The following is an 18,588-nucleotide window of genomic DNA, read 5'->3' on the forward strand; positions in this document are numbered from 1 at the left end:
ATCCTTGAGTCTGCACACGCTCGTGCTGCTGAGATAAACACACTGATTGCCGGGGAATTAGCATCCAAATATTGACAGATTGCGGTAATGAAGTTACAAGAATAAATAATAATTATAATAGCGCAGGTCTTGTACGCACATCTCCGTGTACATCTCGGGCCCTGAGAGGGGTTCTTTCTGACCGATTCATGTGGCTGCTCCAGAATTCAATAAGGATGGGTGTCTGGGACACGACATTGGCCACATGTACTGCCCCTTAGACTCAGAGAACATACGTCCAGGTGCCAGCCTTTGGTTTCCTGGGGAAGCTGTTTTGAGTTGGAGGCACCTCAGCTCCGACCTGGACTTTTTTCCTCGTGTGGTTCCACTGGTGGGCACATTTATCAGGAATGGTTTTAAACACAAGTTGAAATGGTATTTTGCAAGGGACGCATTCACATTTCAGAAGTAATCTCGGTTTGTCTAGCACCCCGGAAGCAGCATAGGGGCCTGAGCTCTGCCCTGCGTCCCTGAAGGCCAGACACAGCTCCAGCCCTTCACGTTCTGCCCAGCTGGCCCTTGGGAAGTGCTTTTAGAATGAGTGACTAAATGTATAAAAACAAGTCATTTTTTTCTCATGACTCTAGCACAGCGGGTAGGGCGTTTGCCTTACAAGCGGCCAACATGGCTGACCCGAGTTCGATTCCTCCGCCCCTCTCGGAGAGCCCGGCAAGCTACCGAGAGTATTCGATATGCCAGACACAGTAACAACAAAGTCTCCAATGGAGACGTTACTGGGCCCGCTCGAGCAAATCGACGATCAACGGGAGGGCCTTTACCTTTACCAAATCGACTCTTCTTGAAGTTCTGAAGCTACATGCAAGCATGGGCTGAGAGGTCGTAACTTAACTTCTCGTGTGTTGTGGTGAAATCTAAACTGAACCCGAGGGTTTCTCTGCTGGCTGGCCGGCTCTGCCTTTACTATGTGGGCCTTCTGGCAAGGCCGGTCCTCGGGGCTCCTCTGCCTGGAAGCGGGTGTCTGTGGGGTGAGTGCTTGCACCACGCCGTGTCGGGCTGCTGAGAGATGCCGAGACTGAACCCTGGCCCAGCCCCTGTTGCAGGATCTCAGGCAGGTGTCTGCTCTGAGCTCTCTCCCCGCGTGCGTTCCTTGCATTCACCGCCTCACCTGGCACGAGTCTGGACACTGCCGCTCTTGGTTCCTGGTGAGACCCGGCCGTCAGTTTTGTCGTGGTGGTTCTGATAGGTGCTCAGTGCGGCTGTCTCTGAACTCACCTCTGCTGGGTGGAGGAGCCCCTGCCCCTGAGATGCAGAGCTTAGGGCAAAGCCGTTTGGGAATGAGCAGACGTCATTGCTTTTCCCTACGGAAAGTTTCAGGCTTTCGGTAGTCCGGTGGTCTGAGACATTCTATTCATCGTCTTTAGGAGAGTGTGGGTGGGTATCGTCACTGGACGGGTACTCTCCGTCTCCCTGGGAGGACGGTGACGGAGTGTGACACCTGGCTGAGACAGTCAAGTCCAGCAGAAGGAGCATCTGAAGGGCAGGCACTGGACGCCACACACAGCCCTGGCCATCCCAACCGAAGCCGCCGGGTGCAGACGGCTGTTCTTCCATTCTTGTGCACGAGAATATCCTGTCTGTCCACGTCCCTGAGACTATCCATGGGGCAGTGCCCTCTGTCCAGGAGGCCGTCCTGGGCTGTCCATGAGACTGCCCTGTCAGCCCATGAGCTGTCCTGTTCGTGTGTGTCTGTGAGACTCCATGTCCGTGGGTCCATGTCCCTCTGTCCATGCAGCTGCTGTGTAGATGGTCCCTTATGGCAGACCCTGGTGTGGTCCTCGGCCACCTGCTGGTCACTGACTTCGGGACGCTCTTTCTTTCCCAGCGTTTCCTCAGCAGTTGAGGCCCTGGGTGGGTGACGGCATCTCTGCATGGGGGCTGTAGGCGGAGACCGGCTCACTATGTTTTCAGGTCGTTTGGATCACACATTACATGTTCATGGCGAGAGGGGGGTCTCCATCCTGGGGATCGTCCAGATCACTCCAAGGGGTCGTCCAGGCTCACAGGATGGACTGTCCATGATGTTTCCACACAGCTCACAGGACTATGGGGCTCTCTGTGCTCTGGCCGTGTGTTTGGGCTTTTATCTATGACCGAGGAGCGCCAAGGTTTTAGCTTGAGGTTCGGGGTGGGGATGTTACTTACGGGGTCGGAGGCTCCTTCCCCTCCCTGGGACTCAGTCTTCCCTGGGGAGCCCCCAAGCCAGTGGCTTTGCACGCTGGGCGGGCCCAGGAGACCCGAACGGAACCATCTAAAGTGCCCAGAGCCACATCTGCCCTTGCAGCCTGCAGGAACGTCACTCCTGGTGGGCCCTGGGTGTGGGGGGCTTCTGGCCATCTCACACCACACAGCCTGGCAGAGGCGCCTTCCCTCTCTCTCGTTTGCACTGTCTCTGTCCCCAAGTCTCAGGTTCCAAGTGTCAAGGCTGCGCTGGGCATCGGCAGTTGCCGGGAGCTCATGGATGGGCCCCAGCGCCCGGAGCAGGGGTCTGAGGCTCCTCCCGGCGTCTGCTCGTGCGTCCTGGGTCTGACTAGGGCTGAGGGAGGGGACAGGAGGAAAGGTCCCGCTGGTAGCTGCGTCGCCCCCTGTCCCCGGTGGTGAGGGGCGAGTGTGGCACAGCTCTGAGCACCTCACCCACCCCTTCACCGCCTGCTTCTGTCTGGCATCACAGAGGAGGAGTCTCGGGTCAGATCACCACAGTGCTCCCCGCCTCCTTCTGAGCTAAATTTGAATAGCAAGAAGTCCTGCTCACAGGGTCAGAGACCCTCCTGTGCGGAGCTGGCGTGGAGCTGAAGCTCGGCTCCTCTGCGGTGGACGCCGCCCTGTCTGCCAGCTGCCCACAGTGGGCCTGAGTGGCGTCTGTCTGCGGCACGTCTGAGGGGAGATTGCACACGAGGCTTCCCGGAAGGGGCTCTGAGCTCTGGGGTGTAGGGCCGCCCAAGGCTGGGGCCAGGACTCCCGGGTGCCCGGACCCGCTGTCCCCACTGTCCAGGCTTGCTGTGTCGGAGGGAAATGCACTTGGAACTCTGGTGTCTGGGCGGAACGAGGCCGGGTGTGTGTGCAGGGCTCGGGGCAGAGCCGAACTGGCCATGTGTGTGCAGGGCTAGGGGCAGGGCCAGGGCTGGCCGTGTGTGTGCAGGGCTCAGGTGGATTAATGGGTCTCCTCAGAGCACCCTGCAAAGCCATATCCCAGGGACGCCCGCGGGATGGCTGTGGGGTCTCTGCCAGGATCTTCTTTACAAAGATTCTCATCTAGGCACTCGTTTACGTACATGATTGTAAATGATTTAGTGTTAACAAAGGCCTTTGCTCTTAGGCCCTGGGGGCTGGACTGTAGGGAACACTGTGCCCTGAAGCGGGCTTGAGCCAGGCCAGTGGCCAGTCTGCTCAGTGGCCGTGAGAGCTTCAGGCTGGGGCCTCTCCCTCCGTCCTAAGACTTACTGACTTATTGGAAGGGGCAGATCATCGGCAGTGCTCGGGGAGGGCTCTGGGGTCTGTGCTCAGCTATGTCTCCTCCATGCTCGGGGCCCTCTGCAGGGTGGGGACTGGGGCCCAGGGCGGCCCCCGTGGCCAGCGCCTGCCCCTCTGTGCTCGCTCACTCGCCCCTGAGCATCTCTGGCATCGTTGCTGTGTCTGCAGCCAGGAGGGCAGGTGGGGTGCCCCTGCCATGGTGATGCCGGCGTGGAGACATCCCACCGGGGACCCGGAGAGCGAAGTTTGGTGCCTGGCACCGAGCGACGGCGGTGATTTGTGTTTGCTCCCTTGGGAAAGTCTCCAGGTGTAAGCCTGCTCTTGCCTGAGGTTTAGGGGCGCCACGAGCTCCGGCGGGCCAGAGCCTGTCGTGCTTCTGATTCAGGGTCGTTGCTCAGCCTCCGAGCCGAGAATCGAGCCTCTCCCGCAGGTGTGGGCTCATCCCGCCGGAAGCTGACTGTGGGGGCCTGCAGAGGGGAGATGAGCTGAGGCGAGTGGCAGCAAGACGGGCGGGGCGCTTCTGTGGAGTTGATGGGCAGGGGGAGAGATGTCCCGGGACGAGCCCAGAAGATGCCGAAAGTCATTGATCACAGACCCGGGTCAGAGACTTAGCCTGGCCTTGTGTGGGGGTGGGACTGTCTGAGGGGGAAGTGGCCTGAGCCACATGCCCGCCCCTCAGGGCTCTTGGTGTCCCCAGGGGACGGTTGAGCTGTTCTGGGAGGGGGGAGCTGGAGCCGCCATCTGGCCGTGGCCCTTCCGTGACTCCGGAGCCTGCAGGGGCCCAGGGAAGGGGTGCCAGGGGCCGCCGCCATGCCTGAGAGAGGAGAGGGGAGGGGAGAGGAGCCTCGCTTTGGCCGCCCACCTTGAGCCGCCCCTCCCCTGCCGCCTGGCTTCCTGGAGCCTTGTCGCGGTGTCCTGGGAGGTGCTGGAGAGAACAGGTCTCGGTCCGTCTTAAGATGAGCTGGTGGTCACATTATGGGTGGGCATCCTGTCAGCCCAGCACGGCCAGAGCTGCCTCCATGGCATCCAGGGCTCGTGTCCACTGTGCTGTCCCAGGCTGGCCCGTCCACGGCGCATGTCCACTCTGCTGTCTCGATCTGGCCCGTCCACGGCTTGTGTCCACTCTGCTGACCTGAGCTGGCTCGTCTATGGCTCGTGTCCACTGTGCTATCCCGAGCTGGCCCATCCACGGCTGATGTCTAGGTGTCAGGAAGCAGATGGGTGACTCTGAGGGGGCCCCGTGACCACGCCCACGCGTGTGCACACACATGCACCCACGCATCCTGAGAGGGAGCCTCTGCTCACGGTGGACACCGGGCCTGGTTCTGCGCAGGGGGTGGAGGAGGGGCTGGGCGGTGTGTTGGGGGGGGCTGGCCCCCAGCAGTGTAGGAGGGAAGCTGTGTGGCCTCACCAGCACTCGGCAGTGGACAGGAGGACGTGGTGGAGCAGTGGACAGGAGGATGTGGCGAGGGCATTGGCAGGAGGGCGTGGTGGGGGCAGTGGACAGGAGGACTGGCGCGGGCAGCCTCCCACTGGGATGCAGAGCGACCGGTAGAGGACTGTCCCTTCCGCCTTCTGCTTTCATCTCTTGGGAATGTTCCTGGCCGTGGCCCCGAGATGTCCCTGTCCTGACTTGCTCCCCCGGAGGCTGCTTGTGCCCTTCATCTGTCCATGGGTCATCGGCCAGTTCGAGTCTCTCCCCGAGATTAATCTAAGATGGGCCCTTACGGAATGACCCTTCTCAGTGCTCGGTGCCTTTGAGGAAAGTGTGAGGGGGCGAGTGGTCACTGTTAGTCTGGGGCCAGGCGCTCTCAATCGTGGCATGGACAGGCTCCGGAAGGCTCACGGGGAGACACAGCAACCCTAAGGTCGCTGAGACAGCAGCTCCCCGTCTGACACGGCCCTCCGTGGACGACCTGGACCAGCCTCGGCGAGGTCGGGGTCCGGGTGTTCAGGCAGCCAGCACCTGTCCCTCCAGCCCTCCACCCCAGAGCAGGGTTCCAGGACAGGAGTGCGGGCCCGTCTTCTTGTGAGATCCTCTTTGGATGAGGGTGAAATAGTCGTTCTCGAGTGTTGTAGATGGATCTGTCACACTGGTAGACAGATTAAAGCTGTTGTCTTCGCCCCTGGAGGTGTCAGATGAGACGGACGGGAATCTTGTCTTTTATTCTCTCGTTTTGTGGAATCCGGAAGCACAGCCAGGGGCAGGTCTGATGGGCAGTGTTCCTCGGTCCCAGCCGCCCGGCCTGGCTGTGCTGGGGATCGGGTGACAGTGGGGGATATCCCCTGCTTGTCCTGGTTGTGGGGAGGCCCCGGGTGTCTAGTGATGCGAAACAAGTTCCCGTGGACCGGTAGAGCCAGCTGGGTCCCCTGCAGTCCGTTGGAGGAGGTTCCACCTGTTGCTTGTTCTGGGGCCCCTTTGTCCATCCCTGGGAGGGGACACTCCTGGCAGGGCGGGGCCGTGGCCTGTCCTCCCTCCTGGCGGGGCGGGCCTGTGGCCTGTCCATCTGAGCTCTCCTCCTGCAGGGTAGGGCTGTGGTCCCTACGACTGTCCACCTGGCAGGGCCGTGCCTGGTGACTCAGGCACTTGCTTTCTGGGACGGGTCAGGGAGCCTGTGCGGGACACGGTGTGCTGGGCGTGTGGTGTCAGTTCTGCGGGTATTTTGGGAACCAGTAAATGTCACTGCGTGTTTCCGTGCCCAGGAACCTCCCTCAAGAGACCAGGGTGATCTGTGAGGTGGGACCTGGCCAGGCCCCTCAGCAGGCAGAGGAGGTGACCGCAGTGGACTGTGGTGGGTGCAGGAACACAGTGGCCGGCCAGCGCCCAAGCCCTCTCTGGGCCTGTCAGGGGACACAGTGGCCGGCCAGCGCCCCTACCCTCTCGCCCTCCCTGGGCCTGCGGGGAGACTCAGGCCCTGGCTGCCCCCGGGGGGAGATGAGGAGAGAGGGGTGGCCGTGCCCGGGATACAGGAGGCCCTCGTGCCCCCTGTGGGCAGCTTCTGTCCCGACACTGATGACTCCTTTCAGGCCAGAGCAGTGGGGCAGCCCGAGTGTCACTCCAGGGGCAGCGGCCAGGAGGGCAGAGCCTGACCCCTGTGCAACTCAGCGGGTGGGGGGCAGCGCCTGAGAGCCAAGCCGTGGTCAGCGACGCTCCGTTCAGCTCAAGCCGCCATGAGGAAGTCAGGCAGGGTGTCGTGAGCTCGTGGGGCCCAGCTCTCTTCGAGCTCGCCCTGAGGAATTGGCCGCCCCTCACCCCCTTCTCAGGGTTGCTCCTGGCTCTGAGCTCAGTGATCACTTCTGGTGGGGCGCAGGGGAGACCCGCTGGGGTGCTGGGATGGAACCCGGATCGGCCTGGGCCTCCCTCCCAGAGCTTGGGTGAATCGTAACAGTGGGCAAGAAATTGTTCCCTCCTGGCTCATGTTCCTGCCATGTTCCATCCAGTTTTTCTTGCTTCACAATGTGCATTCCAACATACATCCTGTGTGTGCCCGTGTTCTGCCCGTGGCTTCAGGAGCCGGGCGCGTGCTCGGAGGCTCAGAGGCGTGCCTTCCCTTCGGAGCCTAGTTGGCACCTGCTTCCCAGGTGAGCGGGACAGTCTTGACGTTCCGGCTCCGTTGGTGGAGGATGTGACACGCGTGTCTGTGCCGTGCTCATCTGGCCGGGGCGCCTAAGGTGTGGGCACTCCGGCTTCCCCTCAAAGGCCACTTCTCACAGGAGGGTGGGAGGACGTCCACCTGACTGACGCCTTTCGGGCCTCCGTCCTTCCCACCCCGTCGCGAACCTCGTCCTGGCGGACATGGCGGGCACGGCCTGCAGGGCAGCTCTCGGAACCCAGATTCCTGTGAGGCCGCACGAGAGGCCTCGGGTGGCGCGTGGACGGGTGGTGCCGGCCCTGGCCCATGGATCTGCTCCTCGTCCGCCTGCGGTGACTGGGAGCCTGGCCGTGCCGCGTCCCGCGGGGCCTCTGGAAGCCAACTAAGCCGCTGTCCATCTCTTGCAGGGCCGCTGTTCCCGGGAGAACTGCAAGTACCTGCACCCGCCCCCGCACTTGAAGACACAGCTGGAGATCAACGGCCGGAACAACCTGATCCAGCAGAAGAACATGGCCATGCTGGCCCAGCAGATGCAGCTGGCCAACGCCATGATGCCCGGGGCGCCGCTGCAGCCCGTGGTGAGCCCCCAGGTCTGGGCATGCGGCTCGGGGGGCGGCGGGAAGGGCCTCCTAGCGAGCCAGCGGTGCCCCAGCCCGGGGGCAGAGCCGACCTCCTCCGCTCCAGCCTGTCCAGTGTCCGCCTGTTTCGGGTCTCAGGGAACCTCCTGCCCCCCGCCCCCTGCCCCCTTCCCTCCCTGCGGTCATCCAAAGTCGGACTGACCTGGCTCCCTGCTTCCACGCTGTGTCCACCCCAAGACTCGGGCACCGAGCAGGAGTCCACACTCATGGACGTTGCGGGCGTGGGGGGCAGTGCCATGTTCAGAGCAGGAGTTCCATCCCCTCGGAGCCATCTGGGCCTCGGTGGGTGCGGTGGAGTCAGACGCAGAGGGCCCATGCCGCTCACTGGGAGGGGTCGGCTGCCCCCCGGGGCAGGACCGTGCCATGCGCTGAGATTGCACATGTGTGTCAGGGTTTGTGTCACTGATACACACAGTATGTGTGGGGGGGGGGGGGCCCAAAAAAGGCCATTTTCTGAGAGGCTACGACTGCGTGTGTGTGCAGATGGTTTTCTCAGCATGTCCTAACTCCTGAACTTGCTCTCGTCAGCCCAGAAAGGTTGTGTGTGTGTGCACATGCATGCTTATGTGTACGTTTGTGTGCTTGCGCGTGCTTGTGTGCGCATGTCTGTGCAAGTCTATGTGTGCATTGTGTGTGCATGCATGTGCATGTGTGCATGCTCTGCATGTGTGTATATATGTGCTCATGTATGTGTATGCGTGTTTGTGCCTGTGTGTACATGTCAGTATGTGTGTCTACATGTATGCATGTGTGCGTGTGCATGTATATGTGTGTGTGTGTGCACATTTGTACTTGTGCACATGAGTGTGTGCATGTGCATGCTTGTGCATGTGCGTGTGTGCATGCATGCACTTAAGCACGTGTATACGCTTGCACATGTGTGCATGCATGTGTATGTGCGTGTGTACATGCATGCATGTGTATGCATGTGTGTGCGTGTCTGTATGTGTGTGCATCCGTGTTCGTGTATGTGTGCATGTGTGCACGTGTGTGCATGTGTATGTGTTTGTACGTGTTTGCGCGTGTGAGTGTGTGTGTGTGTGTGCGCGCGCATGTGTGTGTGTGTGTGTGTGTGTGTGTGTGTGTGTGTGTGTGCACGTGGGGGGTGTCCCTGTTTCCTCTGCCGCTGTGACAGGTGTCTGAGCCCTTGGCCCAGGGAGGACATCACAAATCTCTGCCTTTCTACCCTGGTCTGTTTCTCCCCGCCTGGGTACTGGGTTAGATACACGTCTGTGTGTGGCCCGTGCTCGCTGCTGCTTTCCCTGTCAGGTGGCGGGAAGCTGGTTCAGGTCACTCTGTGGTTCTCTGAAGCACAGGACTTGGGGCCCTCTCCCGCCTACAACCGGGCCCCTGTGCTTCCGGACGCGCCATCTGCAAACCCACCGCGTGCCTTGGGCTTTTACCGGGAAATCTTCTGTTTCCATGCGGGGCGCTTCTGGGTGGGGGCTTGGTGCTGCATGCCCCTCCCCACCCAGCCTCAGTGTGAGCGAGTCTGAGGACACGGCTCGAGGAGAGGATGGGAGATAGACGCAATCTCTTGACTACCGGGGGCTCCAGTGACCTGAGGACCTCCAGAGCTAGCCGCCCACTCCAAACAGCCGCTGCCCGGACCCAGCTGAGGGTACTTGCTGGATGAGGGGGCAAGGGAAGGACAGGGGCTGCCGGAGCCCAAGGACACCGGCTGGTGGGTGTCGGGGGTCTGACCTGTGACCTGGGTGTCTGACCTGCGACCTGGGGGTCTAACCTATTACCTGGAGGGTCTGACCTTATGACCTGTGACCTGGGGTCTGACCTATCACCTGTCACCTGGTGTACGACCTGTAACCCAGGGGTCTGACCTCTGAATTGGGAGGCTGCTGCAGGGTCCGTGAGGACCCCAAGGGCATCCCATTGGGGTCCTTGTTTGCTCTGAAGTTTTGAGAGACGGGGGTGGACGTGCCGTGAGCCGGGCTGGTCAGGGCTCCCCCAGGCACCCCCCGCCTGTGGACTGTGCCCAGCAGGAAGCAGGAGGGACTCAGCACGCAGGAGCAGTCTCCCCAAGACTCGGGCTCCACCTGGGGACCTCGGAGAGTGACCTCAGCTCCAGGGCTGAGGCGTGGGGGGACAAGGCCCACATCAGGCGAGCGAGAGGGAGTGGGGGGCAGTACCAGGCCACGGGATCCCGGCTATAGCAGAGAGCCACCCCAGCCCCTCCCGAAACTCGCCGATCCTCCCAGCTGCTGTCCCTGAGGACGGCTTAGGGCAGCTTTGCTTCAGTGCAGGGACAGTTCCCCGAATGGACACACCCGCCCCAGGCAGCAGAGACCAGCTGGACACCAGCAGCCTCAGCGGCTCCTGGGGGATCTTCCTCTTGCTCTTGCTGAAGGGGCAGACGGCCACGCGGTCCCCGGTCCCCGGGGTGAGTCCCTGGGTCTCTGTGTCTTGGTCACTCGTGGATGGTGCAGTGACCGAGTCTGGTCTCTGGAAGGTTCTTTCTCTTCCATCTCCGTCCTCTGAGGAGAAGCCTTGGGGGAGGAGCCGTGCTTGCCCACTCCAGGATTCTCCGATAGTGGCGGGGACACACAGGCAGCTTGTAAGTCTGTCCTGGAAGGGTCTGGGCACTGGCGCACAGGCTCCTGGGCCCCGTGGGCAAATGGGCTGTGGGCTCCCAGTGGCTAAGCTGACCTCCACTCACAGCCCAGCGTGCGGGCGCCACCTGGTGGCCGCAGATGAGACATGCCCGGGTGACCCCGAGGGACATTGCCAGTGACCTGAGCAGCGCGAGTCTTGTGCCCCCCTCACTGGCGACCTCGGACGATGCCAACATTTCCTTTAGTCACCTTCCGAGGGCACAGAATCTCGCCGGCTCCTTTTTGTGTGTGCCTGGTTCCCAGCTTGTGCCCCCGTGGCAGGGCAGGGCTGTGTGGGCCCTGTCACCTGTGAGCCCTCCTGGGCGGTGCTCAGGGTCACTCCTGGCCCTGTGCAGGACCTCAGGGACCGTGAGGTCTTGGGAATTACAGCCCGTCAGCTGCGGTGAGGCCGATGCTGCCTGCCTGTGCTGTCACTCTGGCCCTCGGCTCGGGCGCCAGGTTACTCAGACCCTGGTGGCAAGGTCGCAGCCTTTACCTGAACTCAGAAAGTGGCATCACAAACAAAAGAAATGGTACTTTCCGCCGTACCAGAGAAGTGGATGAAATCTGGAGGTCACGAAAGGAAATGGCATCGAATCTGTTTAGCTTCCTGACGGCTATTTTTAGAAAATATGTAATGCGTTTGCTGGTTTCGGTGGCAAAGAAAAACAGTTTGCAAAGCCATTAATGTGTGAGTTCAGCAGTTGTGTAGGGCAAGTGCTGGCCAGCGCCGGCTGCAGGAAGCAGGAAGGGTTCCGAGCACAGACTTGGACCCCAGCCGGCCAGAGGAAGCGCCCCCGGCCACGGCAGGGCCTGTTGGGAAGAGAGGACAAAAAGCCCCTTGCAGGAGAGGGCGAGCCCCGGAAACGAGCCCAGATCAGCCCTGAGGCTTCTCCCGGTCAGTGGATCACAAGCGTTGACATTTATTGATCACGAGAAGTAAACTTTTACCCTAAAAATTATTCCCATCCAAAGTTAAAAATTAATCTTCTAGACGCGATTAAACCTTAATGATGCTTCCTCTCCCTTTCCGTGGTGTAAAGTGCTTCGCATGTCTTCCGTCGGACCTGCTGGGAGCATCCTGGCTCCCGCTTGTCCGGGGGCAGCAGAGGTTGTGGGTAGGGGTCTGGAGGGGCTGCCACGCGAGGACAACAGCCAGAGCAGAGTCCTTGGGGGAAGCGCTGCCCCTCCTGTGCCTGCTCTCGAGCCAGGAAGAGGAGCCTCTTCCCGCTAAGTCACGGGGCGAGGAGTGGCAGCGTCGACAGCGTCACCCCCAGGGTCCAGACCCACCCACCGCCAGACCCACCGCGTAGAGGGTGTCAGAGCAGCTCTGCCTCTGCCCTGGCACTTATTGCCCCCCACCTTCCAGATTGCCGGTTCTCGGAATGTGTCCTGAGCGCAGCAGCTGACCTGCGCTTTCTAAAGGGAGGTGGCGACCTCCCCGTGGCCCCCTCTCCAGGAGGGTCTTGGGGGTCAAACCGGGATAGTGTGGGAGCAGGGGCCTGGAAGGCCAGCCGCCTCCTGACAGGGCTGAATCGTGTCATCAGTGAGAGGCCGGTGGTACCCTTGCTGGGATCAAGACGGCCACGTCCAAGCAACCAGGGTCAGCCCAGGTCATTGCTCGCAGAGGGTTCCCTGCAGCTGCCGTCAGCCTTCTGCACCTTGCGGGAGTGGGGTGTGTAAGTTTCGGGGTGGTGGGGGTCTGTCTGGGGGGTGTGCTGGCATCCACTCTGCAGTGCTGCGGGAGGACAGGCTGCCTGCCGGAGACGAGGCGTGGCTGCAGAGGGAGCGTGGCCACTGCCTAGTGCGGGGGGTGGGGGGGTTGCTTCTGAGTCTAGCAGGTCTATGGGGCCTCCACCAAGCAGATAGCGGCTTCCCCGGACCCCGCGGAGCCCGGGAGAGGGTGCAGCCCTGCCACCTTCTGGCCACGGCGCTCTGAGCCCAGTCTGCACGGCCAGTGTTCTTTATCAGAGAAGTGTGACTTGGAGTAAGCAAGTATGGCATTGCATATGTTCATGGATTGTTACTGCGTCTTGCTCAGGCAGACTTTACGAGGTTGAATCTGATTGGCCCTTGGTCCTATTTGTTAAAATGCTTTCCTTTTCACCAGAAAAATGGTGAGTTTGACCTCAGCTTCCCTACCATTCTAGTAGATTGTGACGCACACGTTTCGACCTTCTGGAATATACCTTCCAGGCGGCCCCTGAAATGCAGTGCCGGGCAACCTTCCCCGTGGCTCGGGTCTCGGCTCAATGGCCCTGCAGTGAGAACCTGCCTGGGTCACGAGTGGGCTTGAAGTGCCTGACGGTCCAACTGTCTGGCCAGTGACTGTCTCTCTCATGTTGTGTCCGGCTGTACCTGACAGACTGGCCTCTGCTCTCAGTGTCTGGCAGTACCTGACAGGCTAGCCTCTCTGCTCAGTGTCCAGCGGTAGGAGTCCAGGTGCAGTCCGGTCTCTGGCGGGACCCTGCTTGCTGGGTTCTTTCTGGTGCTGTCTGGGTCTCCTGCCCCCATGCTGTGGGGTGCCGGGGAGCCCTGGGGTCGGATAGCTCATTGGTGGTCATCGTTCTTAGGGCAGGGGGCGCCAGCAGTGCGGGATGGTTTCTGAGCCAGCAACTCAGAGCGCTCCTGCATGTCCCGCGACCCCCGCTTAAGGTCACTGCGCAGCCTGTCCTTGTCTGTAGCTGAGGGATGGGACCTGCTGGGGCCGGCTCTGCCCAGGGTGCTGTGTGGGGGACTGGACCAGCCTCCCGCCTGTCCCAGCCCTGGGGCCCGGTGTGTCCATCCTCTCCCTGGACCTAGGGTTCAGCAGAGCCCCTGGGGAGCACATCCGGTGACCCCAGAGTCACCCCGTCCCAGCTGCCCTGTGGCTTCCCCTGGACGATGTCTGGGAGGTGGCCTGGCGTCGCCTGAGGCCTGTGCCTGCTCCCGGCTCCCAGCGGGTGGCTGAGTGTCTCCCCACAGGAGGCCGCCTGGGGCTTCTGCTCTGGGTAGTGGGTTCCAGCCAGCAGGCGGCTTCTCCTGGGTGCTGTGGGCCGAGGAATGGCCCCTCTCCTGCGCCATGGCAGTGAGGGGAGTGCCGCCTTGCACATGGCCGGCCCGGGTCCCTTCCCCGCACTGCATAGGGTCTTCTGAGGACCTCCAGTGGTCCCCAGCACCGAAGAATAAAAGCTGTGCCCCGTGGAGACGCAGGACTTGATGTGTGAACGGCTACTGGCCCGCCCGCCCGGGGCCTGGCGGGCGGGGACGAGGAGGGCAGTGTCACCCAGACAGGACGCTGGTGCCCGCTGGCTACCCTGTGATGTTGCAGAGGGCTTTCTCGTGGGTGGGCAGCGTTGGGTGGACGTGGCCTTCCTACAGGAGCATCTGCCTCCCATGGTCCACGTGGGGCGCGTCTAGGCTGCGTTCCCGATCCTGGGTTGAGCCCGCGAGCAGAGGGCCTGCCCCTGGCGCCCGGTGTCAGAGTGACCACTGAGTGAGCGCGCTGGCAGTTCCTCTCCCCAGAGTCACGAGGCAGTGACCGTGTGCACAGCACTCCAGCCGAGTGCATGGAAGTGACCGCTCAGTGGCAGGCGGGGTGAGCGGAGGAGGAGAGGCAGCAGGGAGCAGGCACTGCCCAGGCCCGGCCGGCAGTGCTCATTGCGTCTTGCTCTCTGTTCCAGCCGATGTTTTCTGTCGCACCGAGCTTGGGCACCAACGCGTCCGCCGCCTTCAACCCTTACCTGGGCCCTGTGTCGCCGAGCCTCGTCCCCGCGGAGATCTTGCCGACGGCCCCCATGCTGGTGACTGGGAACCCCGGGGTGCCCGTGCCTGCTGCAGCCGCCGCTGCCGCGCAGAAGCTGATGCGGACGGACAGACTGGAGGTAGGAGGGTGACTCCTGGCCGTGGTGGGTGCGCAGGGGCCACTGCTTCCTTCGAGGCCAGCGCGAAGGGTGGGCCAGTCCAGCAGGGTCCGGGGCCAGGCAGGGGCTCACCATGGTGCCCGCATGTCCCCTGAATCCGGATGCGCCGCCTCTGGCCCAGGGGCAGCGATGAGGATGTGTGCCCGGGGGCCCCCCTGCCCTTCCCGTGGAGGTCGCAATGACCCTCGCCTCCCGTGCTCAGGGAGGGTGTGGTCCGCCAGGTGCCCCTGCTGCTGGCTCGCGCCCCTGGACGCAGCAAGAGAGTGATGGCTCTCAGCCATCTCAGCTTTCATGGGGGATTGGAAACGTCACCGTCCTCGGTGTCAGCCCCGCTGTGAGACTCGTACAGTCGGGTGTGGTGCCGACCTCCTATGGGGGCGTGGTGTGAGTTGGGCGGTGGCCCCTTGGGCGCCCAGCTGTGGCACAGCCCCTACAGTCCCCTGACCAGCAGGAGGCCCGACCCAGCGCCGAGTGGTTCTGTGAGGATGTGTGCCCGGGGCCCCCCTGCCATGGAAGATCCGGAGGCAGGATCCGGCCATAGCGTGAACTGAATCGTGCTGGATTTTCACAAAGCCCAGCGTGCCCCTGTTGCGTCCAGGGCTTTGCTTGCAGGGGAAGACACCGTCCGGGGCAGCGGCCGAGCCCTTCATGTGGGTCTCACTGCCTGTGGACAGACCCGGCACCTGGCCTTGCCCGCTCACCTGACCCTGGGGCCTGGCTCTGGAGGATGCCAGGGTCACTGCACATCTGGGGGCATCACGCAGAAGCCTGTTAAGGTCACGTCAAGGGCCGAGGGAGCAGAACTGACGTGCAGCCTCACCCAGCTGCGTGCTCAGGCTCCCAGTGAGCCCGGGCTGAGACACCCACCTGTCAGGAAGGTCAGGGGAAGCTGGGTGCCCTCAGGTGCCCTGGGGTGTGTGAGTCGCCCTCGGCCAAGAGGCCGAGGGACGCGTCGAGGTCAGCCAAGAGGAACGGCCCCCCCATGTGCAGAGGTAAGAGGACACTCAGCAGATACCTGGGGGAGTTTCAGACGTCCAGCTGTCGGCCCTGCAGCTGGCCCGGGCAGCTGGAGCCCGGCCCTCCGCTTACAGCCCCTGTGCCTGGGGCCGGCCACAGCAGCCCCCCGGAGGCGGGGAGTGGCCCCAGGAGCCCTCCTTCCGTGACTGCTGAGATGGGGTCCAGGCCTAGGACACAGCCCGCGCTGCCCCAGGCCCAGCCCGACTCGGCCTCTCCTCCCCCTGCTGCCCGGCGTGGCAGAGTCCGGCCACACGTGGCCTCTCTCGGCGGCCGATGGCCACGCTCTGGGTTCCGATGGTCAGGTGCAGCATCGGTACCAGGCGATGAGCCAGCGGTCCCCCAGGGCAGCTGATGGTCCACACACGTGTCCCTGCCCGTGGTGGCTATCAGGACCCGCTGGATGGTGTCTCCCGGCACTCGGTCCCCATCCATGCAGCAGTAGGAGTTTTGCCTGCTCAGGGGCTCGGCTGGGGTGCTGGACGCCTGGGGCAGCTGAGGGTGCTTACACGAAAGGCCTGGACGTGGGAAGCGTGACGCAAGCGTGACGGCGAAGTGGCCTGAACAGCGTCTCCTCGGGGCCGACAGGCCGAGGGACGCATCGAGGTCAGCCAAGGAGCTGAAGTATTGAAGCCACAGACGGTTGTGGAAAGGGCTGACCCACATCTGCTGACCACAGCTGCGAATTCTGCACATTTGAGTTTAGAAATGATCAGAAAAAATCAGACACAAAAGAAGATGCTTTTGGCAGTAGTTCCTGGGTGCAGGGAATGCCAGAGAGAGCCGCCCAGCTACCCAGGGAGAGGGCAGCCCTGGGCACCGCTTCCCTGGCAGGGGCAGGCAGTGCTGCAGCTGACCCAATTTGCACTGCGTGGGCCTTGGAGCACTGCAGCGTATAGCCAAGACCCTCAAAAAGTAAAAACAAGGGGGCCAAAGAGAGTACAGGGAGAAGGCACTTGCCTTGCAAGCAACCGACCTCTGTTGGCTGCCTGGCACCACATGGGTCCCTGAGCCCTGCTAAGAGTGACCCTGAGCACAGAGTCAGGAGTCAGCCCTGAGCACAGAGCCAGGAGTCAGCCCTGAGCACAGAGCCGTGGGGTTCTGTCTACGACCTCGAAACCGGCAGAGCTAAAGCGACATGGCAGCTGAAGATCAGGCCTGACCATGGCCCCCGTGGACACAGGCCTGTAAAACTGCTGCTCTGAGCACTGGGAACTGTCCACCAGGGGCTGTGCTGGCCATGAGGGCCTGTCCGAGAGCACCCGGGCCCTCCAGCCTGCGTCCCCCGGCAGTGTCACTCCAGCCCGGGGCAGCCACTTCCCTGTCCCCTGCACCGGCGAGGCTCCGGGTCACTTCAGTGCTCGGTCGTGTCCGCTGCATCCCAGCGAGGGACGGGAGTGCCTGGCCCTGGGTGTGCTGGTCTGGAGGCAGCGGGGGTCTCACCCACCCCCAAGGCTCTTTCCCGAGACAAACTGGGTGCGCAGATGTGGGTTCCCTGGACTTATCAGGGCCAGTTGCGGGCAGGAAGCCAGCAGGACATGGACTTCTTGGCCCAGCAGATCTCCCGTTCTTCCTGCTGAGTGCAGACCCTCTGCTGGCCACGGAGTCCCAGGGCCGCTGGTGGCTGCTGCATCCCCAGCTGGGCAAGCCAGTGAGGAGGGGCTGTTCCCCGAGGTCAGCATGGACAGTAGCGACCCTGTGTTTGTGCAGGGCAGCTGGGTCAGTGGACAGCAGCGTCCCCGTGTCTGCAGGACAGCTGGAGTCAGTGGACAGTAGCGACCCCGTGTGTGTGCAGGGCAGCTGGGTCAGTGGACAGCAGCGTCCCCGTGTCTGCAGGGCAGCTGGAGTCAGTGGACAGCAGCATCCCGTGTCTGCAGGGCAGCTGGAGTCAATGGACAGTAGCGACCCCGTGTGTGTGCAGGGCAGCTGGGTCAGTGGACAGCAGCGTCCCGTGTCTGCAGGGCAGCTGGGTCAGTGGACAGCAGTGTCCCCATGTCTGCAGGGCGGCAGGGCCAGTGGACAGCAGCGTCCCATGTCTGCAAGGCAGCTGGGTCAGTGCACAGCAGCGTTCCCGTGTCTGTGCAGGGCAGCTGGGGTCAGGGGCCAACAGAATCCCATGTCTGCAGGGCAGCTGGGTCAGGGCCTTGGGGCCGTCTCTCTTCTCTCCCGTCCCGAGTGTTGTGTCTCAGAGGACGCCTGTGCAGTCACACCTGTCCCGTCCACATTTCCTCGTCCTACCCTGGGAGAAGAGTGGCCACTCGGGGTGGGGCCAGTGTAGACTGTGCAGCCTAGTGCCACGTCTGAGAGCCTCTGCTCCAGCAGGTCGGAGAGGACAGGCTCTTGTCCAGGGCCGGGGAACAGAGACGGTGCTGCCCACATTGCACCGTGCCCCGTGCTCCCCACTCTGTGTTCCCCACCCAGTGCTCCCCTCCCCGTGCTCACTGTCCCGCTCCTCCCCAGGTGTGCCGGGAGTACCAGCGTGGCAACTGTAACCGCGGGGAGAGCGACTGCCGCTTCGCGCACCCGGCGGACAGCACCATGATCGACACCAACGACAACACGGTGACCGTGTGCATGGACTACATCAAGGGCAGGTGCTCCCGGGAGAAGTGCAAGTACTTCCACCCGCCCGCACACCTGCAGGCCAAGATCAAGGCCGCCCAGTACCAGGTCAACCAGGCGGCAGCTGCGCAGGCCGCAGCCACCGCGGCCGCCATGGTGAGTGGGCGGGCCCGGCGCCTGTCGGTGCCAGCACCCTCCTCCCGCCCCCCGCCTCCCCCTCGCCCCCGGCCCTGGCACCTCCCTGAGGCTTGCCCTCCCTCCCCAGGCCCGAGTGCGTGTCGCGCGGCCGGGCCGGGCCAGGGCGAGCTGGGCGAGGCCACCCCGTCCTGCGCCGCTCCGCCCCGCCTCCCCGGGGACGCTCCGGCTGGTCTCCCGCCGGCCAGCCCCGCGCCCCCGCGTGCTCCCGGCTTGGTCGCAGTCCCGAGGGGGCGCGGGTGCCGAGCACCCCCGCTCCCACGGGCCGGCCCGCCCGACGCGGCGCGCATGCTCAGTGTCGTTCCCGTGGTCGACGGCGTTCCGATGATCTGTTTCCGTTTTTTCTCTCGCCCGATGCACTGCTGCCCCATGGCGCCTCTGCTTGCTGTTTGTGTTAATGCGCTTCACCCCACTGGCCGTGCAACATGTGCTCGCTGCCCGCTAATTAAGACTCAGTCGGCTGTCAAATCACTGAAGCGACCCCTCGAGGCAACCTTTGACCTGGTACTATGACCTTTCACCTTTTAGCTTGGCATGTAGCTTTACG

At 62.8% G+C, this 18,588-nt stretch overlaps 1 protein-coding gene across 11 annotated transcripts in view; it reads left to right on the forward strand.

The window, feature by feature from the left end:
• Positions 1–18,588, forward strand: part of MBNL1 (muscleblind like splicing regulator 1) — a 61,684-nt gene that overhangs the window by 31,159 nt on the left and 11,937 nt on the right. For 3 of the 11 annotated variants that reach the window (XM_056113872.1, XM_056113874.1, XM_056113880.1), the window contains exons 2-5: positions 7,529–7,711; positions 14,031–14,231; positions 17,745–18,002; positions 18,492–18,545. In XM_056113872.1, coding sequence (XP_055969847.1) covers positions 7,529–7,711; positions 14,031–14,231; positions 17,745–18,002; positions 18,492–18,545 — 696 coding nt within the window. The remainder of the gene's footprint in view (positions 1–7,528; positions 7,712–14,030; positions 14,232–17,744; positions 18,003–18,491; positions 18,546–18,588) is intronic. The other 8 variants (XM_056113873.1, XM_056113875.1, XM_056113881.1 and 5 more) reach the window with 3 other exon arrangements.

The sequence above is a fragment of the Sorex fumeus genome, unplaced genomic scaffold (assembly GCF_029834395.1).
Source record: "Sorex fumeus unplaced genomic scaffold, SorFum_2.1 ptg000024l, whole genome shotgun sequence".
NCBI lineage: Eukaryota > Metazoa > Chordata > Mammalia > Eulipotyphla > Soricidae > Sorex > Sorex fumeus.